The sequence below is a fragment of the Mytilus trossulus genome, chromosome 9, assembly GCF_036588685.1.
Source record: "Mytilus trossulus isolate FHL-02 chromosome 9, PNRI_Mtr1.1.1.hap1, whole genome shotgun sequence".
NCBI classification, from domain to species: Eukaryota; Metazoa; Mollusca; class Bivalvia; order Mytilida; family Mytilidae; genus Mytilus; species Mytilus trossulus.
The window spans coordinates 43,480,375-43,500,102 of record NC_086381.1 but is presented as its reverse complement, the minus strand read 5'-3'; the positions used below and the strand labels follow the sequence as shown (position 1 = coordinate 43,500,102).

The 19,728-nt window shown below is 34.1% G+C and overlaps 1 protein-coding gene across 2 annotated transcripts in view; it reads right to left on the bottom strand.

Annotated features, from left to right (window-relative positions):
• Positions 1-19,728, bottom strand: part of LOC134683912 (peroxidase-like protein) — a 56,356-nt gene that overhangs the window by 19,731 nt on the left and 16,897 nt on the right. For both annotated transcript variants that reach the window (XM_063543218.1, XM_063543219.1), the window contains exons 2-5: positions 15,986-16,167; positions 13,173-13,338; positions 12,178-12,380; positions 10,946-11,134 (exon numbers count right to left, since the gene is read on the bottom strand). In XM_063543218.1, coding sequence (XP_063399288.1) covers positions 10,946-11,134; positions 12,178-12,380; positions 13,173-13,338; positions 15,986-16,167 — 740 coding nt within the window. The remainder of the gene's footprint in view (positions 1-10,945; positions 11,135-12,177; positions 12,381-13,172; positions 13,339-15,985; positions 16,168-19,728) is intronic.

Sequence of the window (19,728 nt, the reverse complement as noted above, 5' to 3'; positions counted from 1 at the left end):
GGATTATTTGATTTAATAAATTTCTAAACTATTCTAAAGTTTCGAGCATATAAAAAAGAAGATGTGGTATGATTGCCAATGAGACAACTATCCACAAAAAGACCAAAATGACACAAACATTAACAACTATAGGTCACCGTACGACCTTCAACAATGAGCAAAGCCCATCAGTGACCGCATAGTCAGTTATAAAAGGCCCTGATAAGACAATGTAAAACAATTCAAACGAGAAAACTAACGGCCTTATTTAAGTAAAAAAATGAACGAAAAACAAATCTGTAACACATAAACAAACGACAACCACTGAATTACAGGCTCCTGACTTGGGACAGGCACAGATTTAAATAATGTGCCGGAGTTAAACATATTAGCGGGATCACAACCCTCCCCCTAACCTGGGACAGTGGTATAACAGTACAACATAAGAACGAACTATAAAAATCAGTTGAAAAGGGCTTAACTCCTCAGATAGACACAAATACAAGTGGACGTGGCCGGGTACTTGTACATCCCGACACAAAAAGACACAATGAACAGATCTGAGAGTACTCGCAGTTATCTGACAGCTATTTAAAAGCCACTAACAACTAATAAAAAGTCATGCCTCTGAGACTGAACGTTCGTTTAAGTCTTTGAATATCCCATGTATTCTACAAATTGGTGTACGTACACCATTGCTCACACGTTTGAGGATGACAGACTAACTCACGACCAGAACGAATAAGAATTAGTCTATATAACAAGATCTAAAATATTTCTAGTGTAAAAGACTTTAACCTCGCACCATTATTTATGTATGTGCCTGTACCAAGTCCAGGAGCCTGTATATACTGTGGTTGTCGTTTGTTTATGTGTTACATATTTGTTTTTTCATTTATTTTTTTTTGACATAAATAAGGCCGTTAGTTTTCTCGTTTGAATTGTTTTACATTGTCTTATCGGGGCCTTTTTATAGTTGACTATGCTGTATGGGCTTTCCTCATTGTTGAAGGCCGTACGGTGACCTAATGCTGTTAATGTCTGTGTCATTTTGGTCTTTTGTGGATAGTTGTCTCATTTGCAATAATACCACATCTTCTTTTTTATAAGAATGCCAACTCCTCACACGTACTTCATTTTCTTTTTTTCACTCATCTAATTATTATGTCTATTTTAATTCAATATTGTATCCATATAAATGTATATGAACGCTTACGTATATATAATTATTGCGATATCATATATAAAAGAGAGGCAAAGTGTACCAAAGGAAAATTACACTAAAAAGGGTTGAAACAAACCAACAAAGCCGAAGCTGAATGAAAAACAACAAGATACACAACAGTCCACAAAACAAATGGTCCGAGAACACAATTAATTCGTAGTGCATTTCTTTTAGAACATAAATGAAAATTAAAAAAATCCCACCTGCGCTTTCTCAATGAAACTTTTACAGTGTGTTGTACTGATTTTGGGACAAATTATATCAAAATTATAGAAAACTTCATCGCGTCTAACTCAAAATATGGACAATTTTGTGTTTAGGGTGTCTTGAAATCTTTTGACAGCTTCCAAAGTGCTAATTTTTAACTTTTTCAGCTGGACCAAATCACTACTTTCCTGTAAAATTCTGGACCCAAATTTTTTTACAGCGTAATTTCACCCCCCCCCCTCCTTCTTACAATTTGAGGCATTAAACAAGGAGAAATAAATTTGGAAGGGGTATACAAATTATTGGCAAGTAACCCACTGTTATCACTAGGGACTAATAAAGAAAATCAAGGGACGACAATTGTGGTCTCGGACGAAATCATTGAAATTTAAAATCTGAGCAACAAGAACCAATGCAACTGTGATGATGTATGGTTAACTGGAAGAGTAAGATAATCCTGCTCCGTCCATTAAGTTTTAAAAAGTCATGTATTAAACTCAAACTCTCGAACACGTTGTCTTGGAAGATCTTTATTCCAAGGGGGTCCTTAATAGTTGCTTTTTGATAATCCTATAAGGAGTTTATAATTTAACTCCTTGCGAACACTTTCATAAGGAACGAAAATTCCCATCTGCATCTTTTTGAAAAGATTGCAAATATTGTTTAAATTGAATAGGGTATCCCATTTCAAACCCAGCGTCTCGGAAAATCTCATTTTAGGGAACTAGACAATGATTAAATTTGTAGTAATTCGATAATAATACATGGATTTCTCGCGAAAACATCGTTAAGGCGAAATTTAAAGTTTGTCTTGGCTGATTGAAGAAATTTCACAATAAAAACTGAAACGCATAAACGCAAAAACGCATAAAGATGTTTATTCGGGACAATAACTTATATAAAACAACAGCAGAAATACATATATTGTATCACCAATGGAGGTTGTAAAATACTGTAGGTGATACTTAAACGTAATGTTTTATTTATTTTTTTTGTCGTTAAGGGGACTGGAGGGTATTAATTCATTATTTTTTAAATATACATGTAGGATTTTGCTTGTTTTTCTATAGATGAACTTTTATCATATACTAAATAGAAAAATCAAATAAAAACAAGGGGTTATCGTTCACTTAAGCTCACAATCTGCCCTCGAAAGAAGCAACCATTTTTGTTAAGGTGAACTAATAGGAGAAATAGAGAGATATATATCGAAATAAAAAAAGAACTTAATTATAGAAATCGATTTAATTTTACAACTGTTTACGTAAAGCATATTTGAAAAATATCTATAGGTCACCGATGAGTTGAAAAAGACATTTTGATTCTAATGCCAAAACAAAATGCCATTATTGCACTAAAGGGAGACAATTTGGAGCTTTTACAGTGATATAAACATTTGAAAAATAAATCTGAGGCCAAAAACATTCGATTTTTTGGGTTGATTTTTGAGCCAATTCATAAAGTTATAACTAATAGTGTAATAAATAAAATTTGTAATGAAAACAAAAATGATAAAAATTTTGCTGAAATTACCTTCGAGCCTCCGAAAGAGCAAGTATTGCACACAAAAAAAGGAATCGTCCTTTAACAGAAACAACTCTTGAAATCATCGGCTATTCGTCGATGACTAAAGGCTATTTATTTCTGAAATCTAAATTTTGTTTTGCTGTTCTGAGTATTCAAGATGTTACATGCAGCTAAAATATTGGTAAAACATTTGAAAAAATACTGATCTGTATAAAATTTACACAAAAGTAAACGAATGAAAGCCACTGGAATGCAGTCCAGGACTCTGATAAATAAGCACATTTAAACAAGAGTGCACACACTGAAATGTCTCGTCTACTTTACTCATCATTAATATTATGTTGATAGCCCTAAGTATAAAGATTTATTACAACTGCCACATAAACTTAACATTAACCAAGATAGCTAAACAAAGACCAACTGAATTATGAAAATGAGGTAAAGGTCAGACGAACCATACCAGGCAGACATGAACAGCTAACAATTCGTCGATACAACAAATAAACTTGACCTATTACTTATAGTTTAAGAAAAACAGACCAAAACACAAAAACTTAACACTGTGCAATGAAAAAAAAGTAAAATCACAAAAATACTGAACTCAGAGGAAAATCAATTTGGAAAGTCCATAATCACATGGCAAAATCAAAAAACAAAACGCATCAAAAACGAATGGACAAGAACTGTCATATTCCTGACTTGGTACAGGCATTTTCAAATGTAGAAAATGGTGGATTAAACCTGGTTCTATAGCGCTAACCCTCTCACTTTAATAACAGTCTCATCAAATTCCGTTACATTTACATGATGCGTTAAATAAACAGTCACAATCAATAAAATAGTCAAAATATGGGAACATCAGTCATCATCGTATAACAATTTAACAGGACACAACAACATCTACTATCTACGAACACATGGATTGATTTGAGTGTCTGACGTCAGAAAAATTATATACGTCACATAAATTTGTCGTTCAATGTGCATACAATAGTTATCCAAAGTACCTGGATTATAAACAATTTTAAATTTTACATAGGCAATGAGCGCAGACAGGGTTAAAAAATCAAAAGTATGTAAGAATAAATTACAGAAATCAAACTAGTCCAAAAGTTATACATAGAATTTATGAGAATCCAAAACTTTTACAAGGAACAATTTAACAGGACACAAAAACCTATCCACGAACACATGGATCTACTTGAGTATCCGACGTCAGAAAAATTATATACGTCACATAAATTTGTCGTTCAATGTGCATACAATAGTTATCCAAAGTACCTGGATTATAAACAATTTTAAATTTTACATAGGCAATGAGCGCAGACAGGGTTAAAAAATCAAAAGTATGTAAGAATAAATTACAGAAATCAAACTAGTCCAAAAGTTATACATAGAATTTATGAGAATCCAAAACTTTTAAAAGGAACAATTTAACAGGACACAAAAACCTATCCACGAACACATGGATCTACTTGAGTGTCCGACGTCAGAAAAATTATATACGTCACATAAATTTGTCGTTCAATGTGCATACAAACAATTTTAAAATTTACATAGGCAATGTACGCATACAGGGTTAAAAAATCAAAAGTATGTAAGAATAAATTACAGAAATAGACCGAGATTCAAACTAGTCCAAAAATTATACATAGAATATATGAGAATCCAAAACCTTTTAAAGGGAACAATTTAACAGGACACAATAACATCTACTGTCTAAGAACACATGGATTGATTTGAGTGTCTGACGTTAGAAAAATTATATACGTCACATAAATTTGATGTTCAATGTGCATACACACAATTTTAAAATTTTTTCATAGGCAATGTACGCATACAGAGTTAAAAAATCAAAAGTATGTAAGAATAAATTACAGAAATAGACCGAGATTCAAACTAGTTCAAAAGTTATACATAGAATTTATGAGAATCCAAAAATTGTCAATTCCACTACGCCATTGATTGATTTTGACGTTTGTGGTTCAACGTATAAAGTAATTCGTAATAGAAATATATCATAATGACATATTATAGACAAATATCATACTGACGGGATCTTTTAAAGTACAGAGTCACGTTATAAGCACAAAAGCAATACAAAGAGTCACATATACAAAACAAATCACCAAAAAATGAAAGCCAATACAAACACATTGACGAGATGTATAAGTACCGAGCCACGTCAAACGGATATCACATAAAACCATTCAACAGTAAAAGTAATCTTAATAATAGAACAAAAACAAATAAAAGAACAATAAAACATGTTGTTAAGATGATACACAACATCAGTACGCAGAATCTATACATCAAGACCATCGTGTATTATTTGAGAAGTTGATACGGAATATTTATCAACAATGTCTTGGTACCTTCCGATGAACTTTTTTAGAAAAAGGACGAGACGTTCTTTGACATACCCCTGGTTCATCAACTTTCTACTCAGACACTGATGACGTTTTACAAAGTCTGAGTGAACCGTGAAATTGAGGTCATGGTCAAATAAAACCTGGGAGACTAATATATAGATCATAAGATATTTCCATGCACCAAATATAGTGACCTTTGGCATATAATATTAGATAAAAAGACCAAAACTCAAAAACTGAACTTTGACCACTGAACCATGAAAATGAGGTCAAGGTCAGATGATATCTTCCCGCTAGACATGTACTGTAACACCTTACAATCATTCCATACAACAAATATTGTAGACTCATTGCATAAAGTATGAGAAAAACAGACCAAAACAGAAAAATTTCACTATAACCACTGAACCGTGAAAATGAGGTCAAGGTCAGATGACACCTGCCAGTTGGACATGTACATCTTACAGTCCTTCCATACACCGAATATACTAGCCCTGTTGCTTATAGTATCTGAGATGTGGACTTGACCACCAAAACTTATTCTAACCTTTGTTCATTGATCCACGAAATGAAGTCGAGGTCAAGTGAAAACTGTCTGACGGGCATGAGTACCTTGCAAGGTACGCACATACCAAATAGAGTTATCCTATAACTTATAATAAGAGAGAATTCAACATTACAAAAATTCTGAACTTTTTTTTCAAGTGATCACTGAACCATGAAAATGAGGTTAAGGACATTGGACATGTGACTGACAGAAACTTCGTAACATGAGGCATCTATATACAGAGTATGAAGCATCCAATTCTTCCACCTTCTAAAATATTAAGCTTTTCAGAAGTTAACTTACGCCGCCGCCGCCGCCGGATCACTATTCATATGTCGAGCTTTCTGCAACAAAAGTTACAGGCTCGACTAAAATGACAGGTTATATGAACTGAGTGGCAATAAAAGCACAAGTCTAACACTTGCTTTTTAAAAAATTAAAATCTTTATTTAAAATGGTTATCTTTAAACAAACAAAAATTGAATATGAAAATTTACAATTCCAACAATAGATCGATATTAAACAGAAATGTTTCATTATCATTTTTCGGCTACAATTGGTATATGAACCATCCAAATGTCAAAATATCAACATAGAGTATTTACAAAGAATGTTTCTGTTATGTTGTGCAACTAAATCTCTACAGCAAATGGTAGTGACAACACTAGATGTTAATTAGGATCCAGCGAAAAGCCAGGCTTTTGTCCACGAAGGTAGCAAATTGTCGGTGTGACTATTGCTGACGGCTTTTGGTAACACACGATGTTGGTCATGTTGTTATCACCAAGGGAAGGTCATCGTGCTCTTAATTTCCACACAAACTGATATAGCTCCAAAGGTTTAACAATGAACACCAATGGACACTCATGTCAATTGGAAGGCCACGCGGAATCAATATCCGAGATATTAAAGACAAATGCATCGGTCATGCTGGGCTTTTGTTGCTTAATGTCTAAATGGACATGGCCTATAATTAAAAGATCCTTTTGCGGAATTTGTGGATTATTTGGTCAACTGTATACAGTCTACGAGCAATTGCATCCTGGGAAAAGCCTCATTAGATAAACCCCAATTTGTTTGTAATTGGTTGTCAGAAAGACCTGGCATATAGTCTTATATTTATTGAACTTACTTACTTACTTACAATAAGGGATAAGCCAGCGAGTAAGTCAGCAAAGGGTTAGAGAAGTACCTTGGTATATAAAAAAGTCGAAATAAACAATTGCCGGCTGGCCAAGAGATTCTCCACGTGGGGTATGATGCCAGAGGTAGAAGTAGGCATTGCCTTAAAAAAAGGCACAGATCACTTAGGCCCAAGACCCGTACGAGTTTGACAACAATGAATTAAAAGGGTAAGGTGGTACCTCTGTTTGCAACGAAGTCGAAATACACTTTAATAATTGCCGGCTGGCCAAACTAAAAGATTCTCCACGTAGGCCATTTTACCAGAGATAGAGGAAGACATTGCCATACAAATTTCTTATAGCACTTATGCCCTAGACCCGTACGAGTTTAACAATAATGAATCAAAAGGGGGAGATGGTTCCTCTGTTTAAAACAAAGTCGAAATAAAGTATTGCCGGCTGGCCAAACTAAGATGTTCTCCACGTAGGCCATTTTACCAGAGATAGATATGGTAATTGCCTTTAAAATGGCATATAACACTAATTCCAAAGACCTGTACGATTTTGCCTGCAAGGGGTTAAAAATAAAAGGTGTTACCTTTGTTTACAACGAAGTCGAAATAAACCTCTACCTCTGGTATAATGATCCACGTAGAGAATCCCGGAGTTTGGCCTACCGGCTACAGTTATTTTGACTTTAATGTGAACAGAGGTACCACCTCCTCATTTTAGCTCTTTACTGACAAACTCGTACGGGTATATGCCATATAAGTGCTATAGGCTATTTTAAAGGCAATGACCACCTATACCTCTGGTAGCATGGCCCATGTGGTGAATCTCGTAGTTTGAACAGCCGGCAATATAATTAACGACTTTGCGATATACTAGAATACCCTCCTTTCCTTTTGCTGGCATAAGTGCTATAAACCATTATAAAGGCAAGGCCCACCTCTACCTCTGGTATCATAATAAACGTGGATTATCTTTTATTTTTGGGCATCCGGCAATAGTTTATTTCGACTTTGTTATATACCAGGGTACCCTCCTTACCCATTGCTGACAAAATCGTACAGATCAATGGAATAAGAATGGGTCATTTTAGATGCAATGTCCACCACTACCTTTGTTATAATGGCCTATGTGGAGAATTTCTTTGTTTGGCCAGCCGGCAATAACTCATTTCGACTTCGTTGTAAACATAGATACCACCTCCCCCTTTTAACACTTTGCTGAAGCACTGGTACGGGTCTACGGCATAAGTGGCCATTTTTTAGGCTATGGCCACTTCTACTTCTGGTATCATGGCCCATGTGGAGAATTCCTTCGTTTAGCCAGCCAGCAATAGTTTATTTCGACTTTGTGATATACTTAGGTACCCCCCTTACCCTTTGCTGATTAACTTACACGGGTCTGGGACATACGTGTTATGGCTATGTTAGAGGTAATGCCTACCTCATCCTCTGATATAATACCCCGCGTATAGAATCTCTTAGTTAGGCCAGTCGGCTTAATTTATATTTTAGTTGTAAAAAGAGGCATCGCATCCCCCCTTTAACCTTTTGCTGACAAACTCGTACAGGTCTAGGGCGTTAGTTTTATCAGCCATTTAAAAGGCAATGCACACATTTAACCTAGGATTAATGGCCAACTTGGAGAATCTCGTACTTAAGCAAGCCGGCAATGATTTATTTCGACTTCTTTGTAAACAGAGGTTCCAACTCCCTTTTAAACCCTTTGATGATACCGCGTACTTCTCTAGGGAATAAGTGATTTAGGCCAAAGAGGCAATGACAACCTCTTCCTCTCAGGCTCTGGTATAATGGCCCACGCGGAGAATCTCTTAGCCATCCAGCAATAGTTTAGTTCGACTTTATTATATACTAGGGTACCAACCTTACACTTTGCTGACTAACTCGTACGGGTCTAGATCATACGTGCTCATGGTCATTTTATAGAGGCAATCCCTTCCTCTACCTTTCATATTATGGCCCGCGTGGATAATTTCTAAGTTTAGCCAGCGGGCAACAGTTTATTTCAACTTCGTTATATACCGGGCTAATTCATCCCCCTTTTAACTCATTGTTGACAAACTCGTTCGGGTCTATAGCATAAGTGCTATGAGCCATATCTAAGAGAATGACTACTCCAACATCTAGTATAAGGGCGCACCTAAAAATGTCTTAGTTTGGGCAGCCGTCACTATTTTTAGTGGACTGTGTGATATACTAGAGTATTCCCCTTACCCTCTTCTGACCAACTTGTACGGGTCGAGGACATAAGTGCCATGGCCCATGGACCATTTAAGAGGCAGTGCCTACCTATACCTCTGGCATAATGGCCAACGTGGAGAATCTCTTAGTTTGAAGAGCTGGCAATAATGAGGTTTATTTTTACTTCGTGATATACCGGCGAAATTCATGCCCCTTTTAATTCGTTGCTGATAAACTCGTGTACATCCAATACATAAGTGCTATAAGCCATTTATAAGGGTTTGACTACCTCTACTTCTGGTATAATGGCCTACCTGGAGTATGTCTTAGTTTAGCCAGCTATCAATAGTTGTTTTTTTAGACTTAGGGATATACAAGATTATTCCCCTTGTCCTCTGTTGACCAACACCTACGGGTCTAGGATATAAGTGCTTCGAGCCATTTTAGAGGTAATGCGATATATTGTAAAAGACATGAAATTTCATGTACAAATCATTTATAATGTGAGTATGGTCTGTATTTAACTCCTAAAAGGACATGGTATTTTGAAGTTCAAAATGAAACCTGCCAAAAATATACACATTTTATATCGGACATAAAGCAAAATTATCGGACAAAAAGCAAAACGGACAAAAAGCAACGGACAAAAAGCAAAAGTTTCGGACAAAAAGCAAAATAATCGGACAAAAGGCAAAACGGACAAAAAGCAACGGACAAAAAGCAAAAGTTTCGGACAAAAAGCAAAATAATCGGACAAAAGGCAAAACGGACAAAAAGCAACGGACAAAAAGCAAAAGTTTCGGACAAAAAGCAAAATTATCGGACAAAAAGCAAAAGCGGACAAAAAGCGAATTGCGGACAAAAAGCACCGTATCACACCTGATTTTAACAAATACTCTAGTTTTCTACAACTTGATTATGTTTATACATAGTACAATTAAAATATCACGTATTTAAATTGCAAAACATGAATGAAAGAACTAGCAAAACAACAAAGTATTCATCAAAATACACATTAAATGTCAGTCTAAATAATTTGTGTGAAAAACAACTCAACAAAGATCTCAAGATCATAAGTTTTTACGCTCGTCTTGTTTTCACTACAAAAGGCTGTTGTTTCGAATAAAACAGGAAGGTTAAATTATGTAAGGTGTTGAAGGGCACAAAACACTCAATTCCCAGAACGGTCTACCAGATCTGACTGCGGTTATTTATGCCTGAGGAGAAAGCCCATGCTTTCGACATATTTATATTCTATAAACAATTAATGATTAGGAAATGATGGAAAGCATGTAAACCATATAGAAGTAAATGTAGATGTTTAAGGTGTGTAGACCACAGTGGTTTACACACCTTAAACGTCTACGGCACAAAGAGGGAATTGGTTTAATTTTAAATGACTCTATAAAACAAGTACTAGTAATTGTAATTTAGATTTTCTGTGTTATGGTCTAGTTCCTTAATTATGTTAAAATGAACTGTATGCTTCTCATATGATACATTTCCTTAAAATGCCCATTCACATCAGCAATATTTTCCTCCTTTTAAATAAAGGCAACAGAAGTATACCGCTGACTGAAAGTCATAAATCGATTAGGAGAAAACAAATCCGGGTTACTAAAATAAAACTGAGGGAATCACATCAAATATAATTGGAAACAACAAAACAACAGAAACACCAAACGTCAGTGCAACACATACAGAAACAAATTGTAACCTTTTTTTCTGTAAATTATTATTCTCTTATAACTCACCTATTAAGATTGGCGTTGATATAACATCATGATCTATGAACTGACCAAAATGTGTGAGAGCGACTGTATACTTCTGACTTCTGGGATGATTCACCCCTGAACCATGGACGTTATTACTGATAAGTCTGGGGCTTGGTAAGGGGTCACCTGTAACGCTCAGAATTCGTGGTATGTGTCCTAAGTTTTGTGCTGAAAACATTAAACTGGTTTTAAATGGAAGATATTATTACAGGATATCAACAACATGATATACATAATGAGATAAATTGACATAGTATAATAAAACATAACATAGCTATGAGATAACATAAACTGGCTATATACATAATGTACAACATAACATGTACTATAACATAACATAACTAAACATAACATAAAATAACATAACATAACATAACATAACATAACATAACATAACATAGCATAGCATAGCAATGACATACCATATCATAACCATGACATAATATACCAGTATTCATTTTATAACACAAAGAATATAACAATGACATTAGAATAAATCAGTTCTATAAAAGGAGGACCAATCAATTATTGCGTTCTGATTTTCAGACTAATTCAATATAATAAATGTAACTTGAATACATGTAGATTGCATTGTTGTCTTGAACTCGATCTGTACAAATAACAAGGACGATTGTTTTTAAAATATGGATATCAGAAAATGACATGTTTGCAGTAAACATGCAAGTCATACATGGTATTAATGGAGATAGTACAGACAATACAACCTGTTAACTTAGTTCCTATGGCACAAGTTGTAAAAGAGACCCATAGATGAGTACCACATTTATATATTAACCGAGTCCCTTTGGTACAACACGACATGTAGATGAGTACCTTATCTATATGATAACTGAGTACACGTAGCACAAGCTTGTAAAAGCGACCTGAATAACACATCTATATGTTAACCGAGTCCCTGTGATAACAGTTTGTTCACGCAACCAATAAATACGTACCATGTTTTATCCAAACGACATATAAAGTACCATATAAATATGTTAACTGAGTCCCTGTGGTGCAAGTTTGTATAAGGAACCTATAGAGGAGTACCAAATCTATCCGCTAACTGAGTTCCTGTGGTACAAGTTTGTATAAGGAACCTATAGATGAGTACCAAATATATCCGCTAAGTAAGTTTCTGTGGTACCAGTGTGTAAAAGCGACCTATATATATAACTGTACTATGCTTCTGTCCTATCTGTAACACTTACAATCTCCATAGTTAGGTGGTAAAAATCTTGGTTGTGGTGTGATTGCTGTACCCCATACTGGATTATGTAAGTTGTTACACGTGCCGTCAGCTGTTCTGTATTTCTCCAATGGGTTACATACGATATGTCGTTTTGGACAATAGGGTTCTATAAATTTGTGGAATAATGGAACAATGTCCGTTGATGTTGCTGGTCGCTTTAATCTAAAAAATAAAAACTGTGGAATTTCAATGTTCAAATAGTCACTGTCGTCATTTTAGGAAAGCTTTTAAAATATTTTTGCTTTCAATCCTGAGAAGAAGTAATCTTGTATATATAATGTAATATATTTTACAGTGAACATGCTCTTATTTTGAAATGCATAACAGGAACAGGACACAATCAATGTATCGAACTCCTAAAAAATTAAGGCAAACACAAGAGCACACAAGTCAACTTTGAAGACATCTCATGATAATATCCTATTCGACTAGTACAACTTGTTATAGTTAAAATATATCTGATACCACGAGATATGCAAAAAAGATAACTGAACTCTGAATACTTTATTTTTACTCTTTTACAATGGTTCTAACTAAATTCATTTTTATAGATACATTAATAATGTCATTGGAATACAATGGTCGACAATAACACATTTCAACTTGTCTGGCAAGTAAATTAGTAATAATTGACTAAAATTTGATAACTTGTTGTAGAGTAGGAAATAAAAATGAGAACGGAAATGGAAAATATATCAAAGAAACAACAATCCGAACATAGAGCAGACAACAGTCGAATGCCACCAATGGGTCTTTAACGCAGCGAGAAAATCCAGCACACGGAGTAAGTACTCAGCTTGCCCCAAAATAAAATTGTGTCCTAGCCTAGTTCAATTAATTGATATAAACTGCATGCAGACCGTCGGACAAATATCCAAAAATTATTTTCATGTCAACGTCTGCCTTCTTGCACCTTGTAATTGAATAGTTTGTATGTTTTTATTTATCTCTCACCTTTTTTCAATTTTAGAGGTAGCTGTTATTGCAATTTCTGCAGCTTTACCAAACGCACCCTCAATCATCATATCTTCGCTTCTTCTTAGAAAAGTATACATCATATTACTTGGCGTGGATTGGTGGGTTTCCTGTCGCATAGTTTGAGGGCTCATTTTCATTTGATCTAAACATGATAAAAATTTCAGAATATCAAAAACAAGATTGATTTATCATAGATGATACAGCTTAAGAACCTGATGACCTGTTTAATGTGTAATTATTTAAGTGAAGCCAGTAAATGCATTAAAATTACATTAGATGTATGTTTCATTATGATACTTTATTCTGATTGGCTAATTGTACATCACGTGCCATTCCGTAAGCAATTGCATTACTCAATAAAACTGTTCATTCATGATAACACGTGGTCCAACAATAAAGTGCACAGGTAAATTGAATAAAACAATTATAAAATTCGTGTTTTCATGATACAAGCTAAAGAATGTAATTATAAGTATTGAATGCTTCTTTTTGTAACTTCATAGGGTTGTAAAAGCGTTGACCGTGCACATATTTTTAGAATGAAGCCGCGCTTCATACAAAATGTACTTCGGTCAACGCTTTAACACCCCAATGAAGTTACAAAAAGAAGCATTCAATTCTTTAATAATAATCAACACTACATGTTTGGTAATTTTGGTATATCTAACATTTTTTTTAAATGAACGAGAATGACATTCCAAAATAAAAAAAAATCTTTATCGGAAGAAGGAATATATTGGTCTTTAAGTGAAAAATCAATTCATCTTGTATCCAAATGGTCTCATAATGAGTGATTTTTTTGGGCATTAATTGTCTTCAATCAGCAGTGAAAGTGTGTATTTTGAATTACATATTCTACGTATTATATATAGACTTCTCTGGTCCAGCGATTAGATACAATGCATTTGCATACTAGTAATTGATCACTTTATAGTATACGCATGAAGCTTTGATCAGTGTTTGGTATGTTGCTAATGAACATTTATAGATAGGGATCCATCTAAAAAAAGGTTTCATTACGGCCGCAAAATTTACAATTCCTACTGAGCTGTTGTTTGTTTTATTAACTATTTTTGTTCAAATGGATAACAAGAGAGGCCATACACGATGACTCTAGGATTGAAAATCTTCTTGAACGATTTTCACTTGTTTAGTAAAAAGAAGGGATGGCAACGAGTACTCGAGTACTCGGGTACTCGTTTGGAAGGCCGAATACTCGAGTACTGTTTTAGTACTCGGATACTCGTTTGCGTGTTATACATCTTTAGATATTTCTCATCATGTTTCCACTCTTTTTAGTTCCGTGAAATATCCCCTTCTAAATACCAAAATAAATCTATTTACAACATAAATGTTTATCGTGAGGATACTATGTGTTATAGTACAACCAGCAACTCCATTCCTTTCAAGGGAATGTATTCATGTGCACTACTTCAACTTATAACAAAAAAAAAATAGTCTTTCGTCTGATATTGTTTACCAGATCATATTTTTAAACAAGAACAATATCAAAGTGACTGACCTACGGTGAATCCTACTTAACTGATTAGAGACATTTTTAACGGTGTTTGTACACGGATCAACACTTTCATGGATTAATAATCAACTCATCACAAGCCGTAAACACGTACCTTTGTTCGTTAATCACGAATTATATGTAAACGTGATTGGTATAAAATGTACATCAAAATCAATTTAATTACTCTGTATTTGAAACTTATCTATAGATATAGGAAGATTTGGTATGAGTGCCAATGCGACAACTCTCCATCCAAATAACAATTTATATAAGTAAACCATTATAGGTCAAGGTACGGACTTCAACACAGAGCCTTGGCTCACACCAAACAACAAGCTATAAAAGGCACCAATTTTTTTTAATTTACAATTTAAAGATAGGCAAAAGTACGAGAGCGATATTCAAACCGAAAAATCGAAAATAAAGACAACGAACTGGCTAAAATTAAAAGAAAATCAGACAAACGACAGTGCAAACAAAACCGAGAAAAGAAGTAAGACTGGGCATTACGGAAAGGCACAATTCATTTAAAGTCCAATATTGTTGTGACAAATTAATGGACAAGTCGTATTATAACAGATGATACATAAATTGTTTACTCTGTCGGACTTTATATGCAAATATTTTTTGATTTTATTGTAATTTGGTTCATGAACACGTACACAATCAATAATTGCTATTATGATATGTTATTTGTAGAAACGGCGGTCGGTAAATCATTGTTCAATTGACACACACTTAAAAAAACCAGAGGACCAAGCTGTGTTTGTAGACTAGTACGTTTGTCTTTCGTTAATATTTTTATGAAAGTTTATGAAAAACACTGCATCCCATCTTAGACTCAGTCTCAGTCTTTTAAGATTCATTCGAGTACTTGCGAGTACTCGAGTATCATGACCGAGTATCCGAGTATTAAATTTCAGATCTTTTGACATCCCTAAAAAGTAAAACAATAAACTTCAAGGAAAATAAAAAAAGGAAGTTCTTATCAAATGACAAAATAAAAACCTCAAACACATCAAACAAATGGAAACAATTGTCATATTTCTAATCCGGTACAGACATTTCCCCTATGTAGAAATTAATCGATTGATACTGTATTTATAGCTAGTTTAACCTCTCGCTTGTATGAGAGTCGCATACAATTCTATTTTAATGACATCAAGTAACCCTTCAATAACTCTTGTTTATATTTCTTGAGAACTTACTTTCTATCATAATCATATTTCTTTGAATTTTGACCCCGTTAGCAGCCTATTTAAAAACTTACTTTCCATCATAATCATATTTCTCTGCATATTGACTTCGTTAGCGGCTTCGTTGATGAGTTCCCTGATTGTATCTGCCAGACTGTGCACAGTCATGACAACTGGTACATTGTTAAGTCCTCTTGTTATGTGTTGACAGTAACACATAAATGTGATGACCCAAATGTGTTTCTGTAAAGTCATCCTGAAATATATACATTATACAAATGAGTTTCTGTCACGCTTCGGTCCTATCATGCATACGAACTCCAAACTCCAAAAGTTTATAAAATGGCAAATTCAAAATCTCAAATACACCAAACGAATGGATAACAACTGACATATTCCTTTCTGATGTAGAAAATTGTGGATTGAACCCGGTTTTGATGAATTTTGGGTCCTTAATGCTCTTTAACTTTGTACTCCTTTGGCTTAATGACTATTTTGATCTGAGCGTCACTGATGAGTCTTATGTAGACGCAACGGGCGTCTTGTGTATCAAATTATAAGCCTAGTACCTTTGATAATTATTTACACCACTGGGTCATTGCCACTGCTGGTGGACGTTTCAATTATGTAATAACCATAATCACTATAGATACAAACATTTATGTCAACAAAGAAACACAAAAGCGTATATAGACACTGCACATAAGCAAAGACGAACGAAAACAAAACAAAAAATTACCTTAGCATGGTATTGTCAACGTATATTTGTTCCACCTAACAGAAGTTCCAGTGGAAACTTTATTATAAACAATGTCATAATACCTGTACCTGATGGAACAAATATTCTATACTATTTATTCCGTTAGGAACATCTACTGTAACATTTATTCCTGAGGAAATAATATTCCAGTATAGTTTTTCCCTTTGGAACTTATATTATGAAGGAACTTCTATTCCGTGACAATATAAGTATCAAGCCACGTCAAATGGATATTACCAAAACAAAAATAGACTAAACAGTTACAGTAATAATTTACAAAGGCAAATAAAAGAACACTAGTACACGTAATTTTAAGATAAGATAAAAACCGTCAGAACCTAGAATCTATACTTCAGGACCCCTCGTGTATTATTTGGGAAGTTGATACGGAATAACGAATAACAAGGTCTTAGTATCTTTCGATAAACGTTTTGAGAGAGAGAAAAAAGAGCTGTTCTTTGACATAACCCTGGTCCTTCAATTCTGTTGTTCAGATACTGGTGATGTTTTATAACGTCCGAGTAGCAGCTGGAATCTCTTGAATATCGAATGAGGTGGGAAATGTTTATTCCATATTCAGTTGAATCTTGTGTATTGCTGCTAAAGTAGGAGAAACTGATAATTTAACCAAGGTTCCAACTCCATCTCGAAATTTGAATTTAGAATAATTATTACCTCAAGCAAAGTTGGCCGGAGATTTCTCTTGCTAAGTTGGCCTTAAATGAACTTCTTCCTCTGACAAAGTTACGGTAAAACGTTTGATAGATTTTGTTATTCTTTTGATTTTTGTTTTGTCATAGAGCTTTTCACGAATTCAATAACTTATATTCATGAATTGCCTTTCGTTTATATGTTATTAATAACATTTAATGGTCAGCAAATGTCGTTTTGTAACCACATTAAAGTAATGATACATATTAATGTGGCCTGAAATGACATTTAAAAAGTAAAATCACACAAATACTGAACTCAAAAAATAAATTCAAAACGGAAAGTCCCTAATCAAATGGAAAAATCAAAAGCTCAAACACATCAAACGAATGTATAACAACTGTCATATTCCTGACTTTTTCAAGGTTGCATTATCTTGAAACTGATGTCTGCTGCAATCTCTTTTTATATAAACTCCTTAAAACCTTATTAAAATGCTTAAATGGAAATGTTTTTACAGACATGCTATAGTTCCTTTGAACCGTTGTAAATATGGTTGATTATTAATATAAAGAATGCTCAAATTATAGATTAACTAGGGGGCATACCATTTTTACTCTAACAGGAAATGTTAATATAAAAACCTTATTTTCATGTAATGAAGTCACAGAGATGAGGAAAAGCAACATATTTTTTAAGGTTGAATAATTTTATCTATATTTTGAAACAAGGAGTCTTTTGGTTTTTTTATGCTTTTTTTTTTTAATCTAAAACAAAATAAAACACCACTTTAACAATCTATACCACCAATGCGCTTTCCTGGATTTATCTTCATAAGGAGTACCCAAGACAAAACATGTAAAAGCCAATTAAGGCTGTAAACAACTGAAACAGCTGAAGACCAACAAGACCAAAAGGGATATGAAATTGAAAGCCAAATCCAGCTAAAGTGAATTTATCTGAAGGAGTTGAAATTTAATCTCATTATAGATTTAAAATTGAAATCTTTGGTACTGAACTTAATTTGTTTGTGTATCATGTTCGTGAATATATGTATTCACAGCTAAAACACAATGCGTTAATCGTATTTTGTTATTAGACTCAATTTTATTTTACTGTATGAATTACAATTGTCGTCTTGTTTGTTTATACTATGCTCTTTATGTTGTCAGCTTGTTAAGGGAGACGGATTAATATAAGTGTTTCTTGTTTTCATATTCCGTTGCATTTATATGAGTCATATGTTCGTTTTTGCTATCTAAACCAGGTTTCCGATCTTGTCATTATGAATGGTATATGATGGCTTGCTATCAAAACCCAGTCTCCGACCATGTTATTATAAAAAGTAAATGTTGTCTTGCTATTTAAACATGGTAACTGGATATGTAATTATTAAGGTTATATGTTCGCTTGCTATCTAAATCCAGTCTCCCACCATGCATGGTTTATGTTGGCTTGCCGTATAAACTTGTCATTGTGAAATTTCTTGTTGGTTTGCTATTTAAACATCTTACCATGACATAATGAAGGGTGAATGTTAGCTTGCTATATCAGAACGTGTCGTTATGGAGGGTATTTGAACGTGAAGAATAAAGGTTGGCTTTCTTACTTAACCGGTATCCGAACGTTTTATTATGAAGGGTATTTGATAATTGAGGATGAATGTTGGCTTGCTATTTAAACCTGGTATCCGACCTTGTTGTTATTAGGGGTATTTAATAATGGAGGATAAATGTTGGCTTGCTATTTAAACCTGGTTTCCGACCTTGTTATTATTAGGGGTATTTTATAATGTAGGAAAAATGTTGGCTTGCTATTTAAACCTGGTAACCGACCTTGTTATTATTAGGGGTACTTGATAACGGAGGATAAATGTTGGCTTGCTATTTAAACCTGGTATCCGCCCTTGTTATTATTAGGGGGATTTGATAATGGAGGATAAATATTGGCTAGCTATTTAAACCTCGTATCCAACCTTGTTATCATTTGGGGTATTTGATAATGGAGGAAAAAAGTTGGCTAGCTATTAAAACATGGTATCTGGTCTTGATATTATTAGGGGTATTTGATATTGAAGGATACATGTTGGCTTGCTACTTAAATCTGGTATCTGACCTTGTTATTATTAGGGGTATTAGATGATAGAGGATAATAAAATTAACGGTACCAATTTTCTTGCACCAGATGCGCATTTCGACAATACATGTCTCTTCAGTGATGCTCGTGGCCAAAATATTTGAAATCCAAAGCTTATATAAAAGATGAAGAGCTATAATTCAAAAGGTCCAAATTGTATAGCCAAATCAGTGAAAGGAATCAGAGCTTTGCATGAGGGAGATACATTCCTTAATTTAAAATAATTTCTAATATTTTGTAACAGCAAATTTTAACACAAAAAAATCCGTA